General features: G+C 43.6%; 1 protein-coding gene across 5 annotated transcripts in view; it reads right to left on the bottom strand.

Annotated features, from left to right (window-relative positions):
* LOC144608538 (discoidin domain-containing receptor 2-like) overlaps positions 1-12,145 on the bottom strand; it is a 53,725-nt gene that overhangs the window by 36,005 nt on the left and 5,575 nt on the right. For 4 of the 5 annotated variants that reach the window (XM_078426439.1, XM_078426443.1, XM_078426442.1 and 1 more), the window contains exon 2: positions 6,248-6,385. In XM_078426439.1, coding sequence (XP_078282565.1) covers positions 6,248-6,311 — 64 coding nt within the window. In that variant the 5' untranslated portion in view covers positions 6,312-6,385. Of the gene's footprint in view, positions 1-6,247; positions 6,386-7,567; positions 7,677-12,145 lie in introns of those variants that run through there. The other variant, XM_078426440.1, reaches the window with a different exon arrangement.

The following is a 12,145-nucleotide window of genomic DNA, read 5'->3' as shown; positions in this document are numbered from 1 at the left end:
TTGGGATACAAATGCTGATATTTCAAGAGTGGCACTGTGACACAGCTGCTGCCTCACAGCGCCAGAGACCCTGATTCTATCCTGACCTTGGGTGCTGTCTGTGCGGAGTTTATACGTTCTCCCTGTGACCGCGTGGGTTTCCTCTGGGTGCTCCGGTTTCCTCCCACAACCTAAAGACCTGCAGGTTTGTAGATTAATTGGTCTCTGTGAATTGCCCCTAGTGTGCAGGGAGTGGATGAGAAATAGAAATATTGTGATTGTATAGAATTATATAGAAGTGGTGTGAAGGGTTGGTCGATGGCCAGAGTGGACTCGGTGGGCTTGTTTCCATGCTGTATCTCTCAACTTTTGGAAAACCCCATCCACCTGGACCGTTTCAGACTGTACAATCCAGATCATTTCAATAGCTTCCACCATTTTGCTGTGTTAAATGTATCTTATTTAACAAGTTATCCTAAGCTCTTCGATATGGACGAGAGAGGGAACTAATTAGCCACACATCTATGGTCAGGAATTACATGAAGCTACCATTTCCTTCATTTCATCAGTGGATGTCAATGACAAGGCCAGCATTAAACGTCCAGCCCAATTTCCCTGCGGAGTTCCTGGCAGCTTTCCTGCTCGGACAGCTGCAGCCCAAGGATGAAGCTACTTCCACAGTCTTGGCAGGCAGCATGATTTTGACAAAGCCGTGAAGGAACAGCAACAGATTTCTGTGCCAAGATGGGAGGGGAACCTGAATCCCTCTGAAATATTTTCCAGACGGAAAGAGCTTTGGAATGGAAGCTCCAATGGGCACTTTCCCGTGAGGTAAACGTGGCCGCTGGAGTTGCAGCCAGAAAGGATTGGGATGAGATGCAGATGTCTGACATGTGTTGATCGTGGTACTGGGTGGCTGCCAAAGGTGTTTGCTGTCAGCAAGGTGGTGGGTGGAAGTGTGATGACGATGGTGGTGATGGAATGGTTGGTAGCAGGACTTACCTTGGGAGTTCTCCCACAATCCATATCATGCCTTAGAGTCGTAGTCATAGAGTTATACAGGACAGAAGCGGGCCCTTCAGCCCAACTTGTCCATGCTGACGAAGATACCCCTTATCTAAGCTAGTCCCATTTGCCTGCGTTTAGCCCATATTCCTCTAAACCTTTCCTACCCATGTACTTTAAATGCTATGTATTTTTAATGTTGTTATAGCACCTGCCTTCTTAACTACCTCTTCTGACAGCTCATATGATGTACCCACCACCCTCTGAGTGAGAGATTGCCCCTCATTTGTATTAAATCTTGCTCCTCTCACTTTAAACATGGCCCTCTTGTTTTTGATTCCTCTACCCTGGGTAAAGGACTGTCAACTGTCCATTTCCCTCCACAGATGCTGCCCAATGAGTTCCTCCACCAGTTTGTTTTTTTGGTTCCAGATTACAGTATCTGAAGTCTCTTGTGTCTCCAAGGTAGTGGGCCACAGGGATCAGTGCTGGGTCATCAACGTTTTACAATGCTTGTCAATGACTTGCAAAAAGGCACTGCAGGTATGATTGCTAAATATGCTGAAACGCATAGACAGGTGGGAATGTATGTTGTGATGAGGACAGGCTACAAAGGAATAAAGGTAAGTCGAGTGTCTAGGTAAAGATCTGGTAAATGGAGTACAACATGGGAAAATATGAAGTTGTGCGTATCAGCAGGAAAAATATAAAGTATATTATCTAGATGGTAAGAGAATGCAGATCTCCGAGATGCAGGGGTGATCGAGGTGTCCTAGTTCATGATTTGCTAAAGGCAGGTGTTACAAATTATTAAGAAAACCTTCATTTATTGCAAGGGTAACTGAACACAAAATTATGCTTCCGATATACCGGCTACTGGTGTTTGGAAGAGTGATAGGGGATTTTTAGAAGTCTTGATGCGGGGGTGGGGGGGGGGAGTGTTTGTCTTGTGTAAGTATCTAGAAGCCAGGGTCACAGTTTACTAACTAGGCAGAGATAAAGCAAATGTTTTCTGTCAGAGATTTGAGAGTCTTTGGAATGTTCTTCCTTAAAGGGCAATGCGAATATTCGTCCTTAAAGGGCAGTGCAAGCACTATATGGAATATTTTTAATGGCAGAGGTAGACAGATATTTGCTGAGCAATTGGGGTGCAGGGGGTGGGGAGAGGCTAATCGTTACTGCAAATAGTCAGTAACATGGAGTTGAGATTGCAATCAGATTAGCCATAATCTTACTTGAATGGCAGAGCAGATTCCAGGATTCAAGCAGCATTCACCTATTCCTAATTCATATGTGCTTACGTTCATGTGCAAAAGTAGGTACAGAATATAGTCCAGGGCTGGTGGGTGGAAGGCAAGTATTAAATACCCAGCATTGGTAGTGCCATGGCTGGCCAAGGCCTGAAAGACACATCTGCCAGACTGGGCCTACCCGAGGTGAGTCACCTCAGTCAGGGTATTAAGAACGGGGGTTGGGACTTTACGTCATTATTGTACGGACGTTGGTGAGACTGCACTTCTGTGTTCAGTTTTGCTCACTCTATGAGAGGCAAGGCACCATTAAACTGGAAAGTGCGTGGATAAGATTTACCAGAACGTTGCCAGGACTCGAAGGCCAGAGCTATTGGGATAGTTTGAACTGGCAAGGACTTTATTGGCAAGGAGCGCAAGAGGCTGAGGGATGAGCTTATAGAGGTGTATAAAGTCATGAGGGGAATAGATAGGGTGAATGTACAGTCTTTTTTCAGACTAAGGGAATCCAGAACAAGAGGGTACAGATTTGAAGTGAGTGGGAACTTTTTCATAGAGGGTGGTGGGTATATGGAAGGAACTACCAGAGAAAATAGTTGAAGTACAATAACAACATTTAAAATACATTTGGACAGGTACAAGGATAGAAACTGTTTAGAGAGTCTGGGCCGAATGCAGGCAAATGGAACTAGCCTATATGGGGCAACTTCAGATGCCCGCAAAAGCACTTGGAGGCAAAGAATAAAACTGAAGATTGGAGACAATATAGAATTCTGCTTTGACTGAGGCTGTGCCTAACAAGAACTACAGTGCTATGGTTGACTGAGTTCTGTGGTTATTGGAGAACAATCACTCCAGCTTCAGGACATCACTTGAGAGGTTTCAGAGTGTTCCACACCCAACAATCTTAATTGACTTCATCAATGAAAGGCACTTTCATCATCTGGTGAGAAGTGAGGATATAGACTGATCATTGAAGTGTCAATTTCCTTATACAGTTCTTCACGTCAAGAAGCACAAATAAATCTGGATAACAGGAATCTGAGGAAGGGTCTCGACCCGAAACATCACCGATTCCTTTTCTCCAGAGATGTCGCTTAACTCGCTGAGTTACTCCAGCTTTTTGTGTCTATCTAAGATTGGATAACAGTCTCCCAAGGCCTAATGAAAAAGATGAAGGGTCCCAACCCAAAACGTTGACTGCCCATTTGTGCCAACATTTTGTCTGTTGATTCTAATAAGTTCATAACACACAAGTGCCATGCAATGAAATTTCGAGCAAAGATTTTAGCCACTGCCATATAACATTCAACAGCAGTACCTACACTGGAGGGAGGCAGAAACGTGGAACTCTCCACAATTGGAAACTTTTAGACAATAGACAATAGACAATAGGTGCAGGAGTAGGCCATTCAGCCCTTCGAGCCAGCACCGCCATTCAATGCGATCATGGCTGATCACTCTCAATCAGTACCCCGTTCCTGCCTTCTCCCCATACCCCCTCACTCCGTTAAATGAAGCTATGAAATGATATGGGACATGGACAGGATATGTGGGATGAGTGCACAGACCAGCCGCAAACACATGGTACAGCAGAACCAAATGTAAGAGACTAATCATCTTCCCTTCCCTTGCAGACCGTGAAAGAGAATTGAATGTTAATTTTTAAAAGTGAGAGCTATCTCCAATCCAAGCATAAACTGCACCAATCAATATATTTCAGGGATGCAATCTAGCTCCGTTTTACTAATAAAGGCGAAAATTGGTTTATTGCATAAAGTAATAATTGTTTAACGACACTAAATTTGCGTAACTTAATTCTAAGGGTACTGTAGCATAATTGTTCAGCTCCAACACAAATAATCTGGAGACACATCTTCAAATCCCACCACAACAACTGCAGAATGCCATTAATTAAATCAATCAGCATTAGTGATGACGACCATAAAACCACCAAATTCTTGTAAAAATCAATTTTAGAAAAGGAACGCTGCCAATCCCCTCACTGGGCGGGATGCGGCTTAAAATTATATCTTTCAAAATATGTTTGAAAAAATATTTGTAAATGGTTATACACAGAGATCTTTCTTAAAAGGCCACGTCACATCTATGCTGGTTTCACCTTCCTGTGTTCGGCCCAAATCCCTCTAAACCTTTCCTAGTACCAAGTACCTCTTTCCAAGTTTCAAAATTTCAGTCCATGTATAAGTCCAAATGTCTATTAAATATTATTATAGTTTCTGCCTCAACTATCTGAATGTTTCAGATACCCACCACCAGATTAAAAATTGCCCCTCAGGTTCCTATTAAATCTTTGGCCTCTCACCTCACACCTATATCCTCTGGTTCTTGCTTACCCTACTCTGGGTAAAAAACTCTGTGCATTCACCCTATCTATCCCTCTTATGATTTTTGGTCTGGTGGCGTCACTTTGTCCAGCTGTGGCATGTGGCCATTCACACTTCTCCCTCCAGCCTGACCGAGCCAGGCTTTAGACCCAATCCTTACCCCAAAAATTTTAAAATTAAAGCAGATGGTTGTTGGAACTAAATATATGTCCATGTAAGTTTCTCAATCTTTTGGGCAATTCCAGGCAAACTATCCTGGAATAACCTACGCAGAACGCTCACACTCAATGAGTTCCAGGCCCACCATGTTGTAGAGCTCTTCCTCCATCACCTCTGCCTCCTTACTTTTTTCTATGGAAAGGAGTCCTCATCTCCCAGTGAAGCCCTCTTCTCCCGTCTCCACACCAGCCTTCCACCCTCTCCGAACCCGTTTATTTCTAACTGCTGGTGCAACATCCACCATCTTGACTTCTCTAATCCCCTCATTCACTAAAATCATACTCCCAGCTTTCTACACTCTCTGCCCAGAACCCAGGTGGATTGTTGGAACAAAATCCAAAGGGTTCATCAATATTCTTCGGTGAAAATGCCTGCCCCATCCTGACCAGGTGAGTTTCTCAATTGACTTGGTGCCGGGTAATTGGTAGAAGGATTAGAGCAAAGCTGAGGAAGAATTTTTCATTTAGTCGTGGCGCTTTGGAATTCACTGTCTGAATTGTGAATAGAGGAAACCCAGGTTATAATTCAAATGCACTTTGATGACCCAAGATTGTGGGAAATTAAATTCACAAGATGGCTTCTTTGGCTGGCATGGATGTCGTGCATCAAATCGCACCCTCCTAAGGGCTAAATTTCTTTGTGATATGTGATTGCAGTCCCTCAGAGATTTGTTGACTAGTCACAGAAATTGCCCAGCAATTCTCTCAATTGCATCTACTATTTGTAATACAAGTAGCTCACCGCTTTTCTCCGAGTATCCGGAGCTGAGCAATAATTGCTAGCCTCAACAGCAATGACCATGTTTCCAAAATTAAAAAAGGTGCAATTGCCTCTTCTTTAGTGTTCTGAGACTCTGAACTCTTCCCTCTCTGCTGCTCCAAGCTTTGAAGCCTTGGCTTGGCTTATCCAAATCCTTACTCTACCCATGTGACCACAGACAGCAATTGCCAACAGGAAATGTATAATAGGACGATGAATGCCAATAGAGGCTTATTTATGTTTTTCAATGTTTATAGCTGAGTCACCAGGTCATACGCAAATTTATAAGTCATTGAAGCAGAATTAGGCTGGTCGGCACGTCAAGTCTACTCTGCCATTCAATCATGGGTGATCTATCTTTCCCTCTCAACCCCATTCTCCTGTCTTCTCCCCGTAATCTTTGACAACCTTTCTGATCAAGTTTCTTTCAATTTTTGCTTTAAGAATACCCAAAGAAGGCCTTCACAGCCATCTGTGACACTTTAGGATCTGTATCACCTCATGTATAAGACCAGCGCTGACCAGGGAATGGACACTCCCAGCCATTCTCTCACTGTTTAGCTACGTCACTCGCTTGGTTACCAGCAGAAGAATTGGACTTCAAGCAATCGCCTTCACGAATAAATCCCTCAAATCTACTGAACCAAGATTACCAACTCAACATTGGAGATTTCCAGAATTTCTTACCAGGATTGACTTGAGCGTTTGAATTCCCAAAATAGTGAAGTATCAATAGGAAGCACCAAAGCATTATGGTCGGGAAGGCACTGCTCAGAGATATGGCTTTGCAGCAAAAGGAGCTTCTTACAAAGGAGGTTCACATCTCTGTAAAAGGAAATAAACAGAATAAACATAGGAACCAAAGAATTATCACTGACGACATAAACCATCGAATAATCATTGTGGACATTTGCAATAGATCAACCACAGGAACAGATCGTAGAGATTAATCAAGAATGTGAACGAGGGAACGTCACCAGGAACATCAAGAGAAAAAGAAATACGTTTTTAACGGGGGGAATCAGTGACAAAAGAAAAAGAAAAACTTCCAGGAACAGATACTAGGGAACAATCAGGCACAGAATATACTAGGAAAAAAAAATAGCGAGGAATAAAAGTAATAATTGCACGGAAAATGAACCAAAGAGCAAGAAGCCAGAGGGTGCCTCTGAGTCTGCACCCAGGGAGCTGTACAATAACAAGCTCTGTTTTCATCCTTCTTGTGTTTGTGTTGCCCAAGTCCTGAGTCTCCCCTGACTCAGTGATGGATGTAATAGCTCTGGTCAATGCTGTGCATGCACGGACTTGGCAGCAGGCTGCAAATTCCTCTGCAAGATCTCTTTCAAATTCTCTCTCTGCCAATAAACTGATGTCACTTTGTAAACTAAAAGGTCGCGGACAATTTGGTGGTGTCGGTCACCTCCTGTAAGAGAACGTAACTCACCCTGCTTTTGCTGAACCCCAGAAATCAGACCAGAGAAAAAAAAACGTGCGAAACCGTGCTTTACACAATGAATCTCGAACAAGTATGAGGAGTGAAGAGACCTTGGCTTGCACATTGGGATGAAATCAGCAGGCAATACTTTAGGCCAGTTTGCAAATAAATAATCTCTCTGTTAACCCCAATGTCTCCTTCCGCACAACAGATTGCGTTGGGCATTTTAGCTGTTGAGTCACAAGACAATGAGACTCTCTCAGATGTAATGGAAAATAAACACTGCACAAGTTTAGCTGAGTTTGCCATCCACTTCACTGCACTTCAACACACAGAAATTCTAATCTTCACCCCTCTTAATAGCTGAAGTAGCATTATGCTGCATTAATTAGTCATAATCAGTCAATTGTTGGAGGATTTCATATTATTTATTTTCATATTTCAGATACAGCGCGGAAACAGGCCTTTTCGGCCCACCAAGTCCGCACCGCTCAGCGATCCCCGCACATTAACACTATCCTACACACACTAGGGACAATTTTTACATTTACCCAGTCAATTAACCTACATACCTGTACGTCTTTGGAGTGTGGGAGGAAACCGAAGATCTCGAGAAAACCCACGCAGGTCACGGGGAGAACGTACAAACTCCTTACAGTACAGCACCCGTAGTCAGGATCGAACCTGAGTCTCCGGCGCTGCATTCGCTGTAAAGCAGCAACTCTACCGCTGCGCTACCGTGCCGCACTGTGAGGAAGATATGACAAAATGAACACAAGAACAGAACGAATGGAAGAAGTATTTATTCACAAAATGCTGGAGTAATTCAGCAGGTCAGGCAGCATCTCGGGAGAGAAGGAATGGGTGACGTTTCGGGTCGAGACCCTTCCTCAGTCTGAAGAAGGGTCTCGACCCGAAACGTCACCCATTCCTTCTCTCCCGAGATGCTGCCTGACCTGCTGAGTTACTCCAGCATTTTGTGAATAAATACCTTCGATTTGTACCAGCATCTGCAGTTATTTTCTTATACGAATGGAAGAAGTAGGCTATTTGTCCCACCAAGTCTGCCCTGCCACCTAACAACATCAAAGCTAATCTGATTTAGGCCTCAGCTGCTTTTCCTGCCTGTCCCCCACAAACTTGGATTCTGCTGTAGTCCAAAATATCTGCCTCTCTTGGCTTTAACAGATTCAACAATTCAGCTTTCACTGGGGTAGAAAAATTCCACAGATTCATGAATCTAGAAGCAATTCCCCCTCAAGTGTGTCTTAAATGGGTGACCCCTTAATGTGAAATGATGAAACCCACCCCCTCCCTCCCAAGTTCCCACAAGGGGAACCATCCTCCCTGTCCAGCCCCTTTACAATATTGTATGTGTCATTGAGATCACCTCATGCTCCTAAACTCCAATGAATGTATGCTCAACCTTTTCTCATAATTCAGGAACATCCTGGAGAGCATAATCTAATCTTAATTGTCCCCTTAACTAATTCGTTATTTCACATTATCTGCCAAGTTCCTGTGTTTCACCCCTTTCTCTGCCACCTTCACCAACTTGTTTCTCTTAAAGTCCATATGTCATCGCACTGCCCAATTTGCCAGCCAATCAATATTATTCCCTCTCACTGTCAACTGCTCCCTACCACCAACATCACTGAGTTTCATGTCATCTGCAAACTTATGAATAATACCTCCTACATTCATATTCAAATAATTAATGTCAGCAGAGGTCTCGGCACTGATCCCTGTGGTATATCACTGTACCACAGTATTTTGATCACAAAAGCAATCCTCCACCATCACCCAATTGCCTCCAATTACCAAGCCAATAGGCTCCATGCTGTATGAGTATATATTCTTAACATTTGATCCAATATGTCAATTTAAATCCCATGGGTTCTAATCTTTTGGATCAGCTCTCCACGTGGGAGGTGTCAGAGGTCTTACTTAATTCCACGTTGTTTCTACCACCCTCACTAAAAAATGTGGTACTTCAATAATCAAGTCAAACGGGCCTTCACACCTTGCTGAACTTTCAAAGCCGTATACCTGCTGATTATCCCAGATCAGCCCATGCCTTTCCAAGTGTAGATTAATCCCATCCCTCAGATTTTTTCCCCCCAATAACTTTCGTACCTGCCATTAAACTCGCTGGCCAGTAACTAGCTCATCCCTGCTGCCCCTCTTGATTAAAGGCCACTGGTTACTTGCTAGTTTTGTCTGAAAATTTATATTTTCTTATTTTAGTCATCCTTTGCCGTTTTCTAAACATTTCCCAATCCTCTTGTTTACAACAAATCTTCCCATCAATGTACGCATATATTTAGACACTGACCGTAACTTCCCTGGTTAGCCAAGTACAGAATTTCCTCATTGCGGTCTTTATTTCCAAATGGAATTTATCTTTGTTGAGAATTACAAAACATCAACCATAATGCCAGCCACTGCTTATCTTCCACGTTGTGTAGAGTCACAGAGTTATACAGCAGTGAAAGTGGCCCTTGGTTCACTGTGGCCATGCCTGTCATCAAATCCCTTTTATACAACCCACTTTCCACAATCATCCCGGGCTGTCCATGTTTTGACATTTCAAAATGCCAAGAGATTCCCTACCTTCACCACCGCTTCAGGCAAAGCATTCCAAACACTCTCTGGATGAAAACATTCTTCCTTGGATTGTTTTTATTCCAGATTTCCAGCACCTGCAACAGTATCAGTTCATCTGCTTTACCAGTCAGGATCTTTGCTTTAAAATCGATGCAGACAAGTCTTGCACTCCTCCTTAGCTTATGCTCTGCTTGACAGACTTAGTTTCCTTTCAATAACTGGCTGTTCCTCACATCCTATTGTACTCCTACTCTGTGTCCTTATCCACTGCCAAACTTGCTTAAACCCTCCCCAACAATCCTAACAAACACCTCCCTCTCCCCTCAGCATGTTGGATCTGTTCCACTTCAGATGCAACTGATGCAGCCTGTACCAACCATTCCCACCTTCCCCAGAAAGGGTACAAGCGATCCTGGAATTTGAGACTCTCCCCTCTGCTCCATCTCTTCTGCCACGTATTCATCTGACCTTCCTTCTATTAAAGTCATAGAATCACATTGTTGTGCAACACTGAAAGAGGCCCCACTGGCCCACAAAGCCCACCATTTTAACTACTGCTACACTAACATCATTTCATTCTCCCCACATTCCTGTCAACTCCCCACAGATTCCACCACTCACCTACACACCAGGGACGGTTTACAAAGGCCAATCAACCGACCAAAAAGCACCCTTTGAGTTGTGGGAGGAAACCAGAGAACCCGAGAGAAAGTCAAGCAATCATAGAGAGAATGTGCAAGTTCCACACAAACAGCACCTGAGGTCACCCTGTTTTCAGTGCTCTGTATCTACCACATGCTTCCATTTTTGTTTATCAAGCGCTGGGATATCCTTTGACATCCAGTGTTCACTGGACATGCTGTCCTCACCTGAAACATGCTGTCTCGACCCGAAACGTCACCCGTTCCTTCTCTCCCGAGATGCTGCCTGACCTGCTGAGTTACTCCAGCTTTTTGTGAATAAATCGATTTGTACCAGCATCTGCAGTTATTTTCTTATACTCACCTTTCACCCTTGTGGGAACACCCTGTCCCTGAACTCTCACTATTTCATTTTTAAAGGACTTCACTTCCAAAATGTAGATCGAACTGCAAGTAGTTGCTCTCAGTCTACACTTGCGAGGTCCTGCGTTATTATACTGAAATTGGCCTTTGCCCAATTCAGACACATCATTTCCCAATTATCCTCACCCCTTTCCATGACAACATGGAAAGTGACAGAGTTGTGGTAACTATCACCATTGACACTCAGAAACAAGGAACGGCAGATGCTCGTTTATAAAAAAAGACACAAAAGTGCTAGCGTGATTTCGCAGGTCAGGCAGCATCTCTGGAAAACATGGACAGGCGACATTTCGGGTCAAGTCCTTTCTTCAGACTGATTTTCGATTGTGGAGGTGGGGAAAGGAAGCCTGAAGGGAGAAGAAAGGACGTACAAAGCCTGGCAGGTAACTGGTTGAAACAGGTGAGGGGGGTTTTGATAGGCAGATGATGGACAAATGCCAGATCACTGACATTTCATCCACTTGCCCAGTTTCCTTTCCTGTGATAAGTCCAGCAACACCTCATCCTGAGTAGGTCCATCCACAAATTGACAACAAAAGCTCACCTGGATGCAGTTTACAAACTCCTCCCCGCCTAATCCTTTCACACTGAGGTGACTTAATATTGGGGAAGTTGAAATCCCCTGCTACTGTAAACCTTTTCCTCTTACATCTCTCCGTGATCTCAGTGGTAGAATTGCTGCCTTACAGCGAGATACCTGGGTTAGATCCTGACTATGGGTGCTGTCTTTATGGGCTTTGTACGTTGTCCTTGCGTCTGCGTGGGTTTTCCCAGGGCGCTCGCACACTCCAAAGCCAGACAGGTTTGCAGGTTAATTGGTTCTGTAAATTGTCCCCTAGTGTGTTGGATAGTGCTAATGTACCAGTAGATAGAGCAGATATGGCCATTGTATGGTACAGGATGTCTTAGAAGGGTCTTCAAATAAAGCCAAGTGAGTAGAGTGTAAAAATAAAAAGGGTGCGATCTCTTTGTTGGGATTATACGATACACCTCCAAACAGTCGGTAGAGCAAATTTAGTTTAGTCTAGTTTAGAGATACAGCATGAAAACTAGGGACAACTTAAAACTTTTGCAGAAGCCAATTAACCTGCAAACCTCAGGTTCAAAGGTCTTTTATTGTCATGCGTACCAATTAAGGTATAGTGATATTCAATTTACCTGCATGTCTTTGGAGCGTGGGAGGAAACCAGAGCACCCAGGGAAAACCCATGCGGTCACGAGGAGAATGTACAAACTCTGTACAGGTAGTATAAAGAAGACTTAGAACTTAAGCCCTTCATTGGTCAAGTAATTAAGTATAATCATTTGGAGGTCATGTTGCAACTTCATAAAACTTTGGTTGGGTTGCATTCAAAGTATTGAATTTATCCTCGGGCTCCTCTACAATGCCGTCCATCCCATCTGAGCATTTATTGCTGGCATTCTACTTTCCCATTTCACATTATTCAGCTATGTCCTAACAACTCAAAACAAATTCCA

This window comes from Rhinoraja longicauda, chromosome 31, assembly GCF_053455715.1.
Source record: "Rhinoraja longicauda isolate Sanriku21f chromosome 31, sRhiLon1.1, whole genome shotgun sequence".
Taxonomy (NCBI): Eukaryota; Metazoa; Chordata; class Chondrichthyes; order Rajiformes; family Arhynchobatidae; genus Rhinoraja; species Rhinoraja longicauda.
Note: the sequence above shows the minus strand (reverse complement) of the source record. Positions and strands in the feature narration are given on the sequence as shown.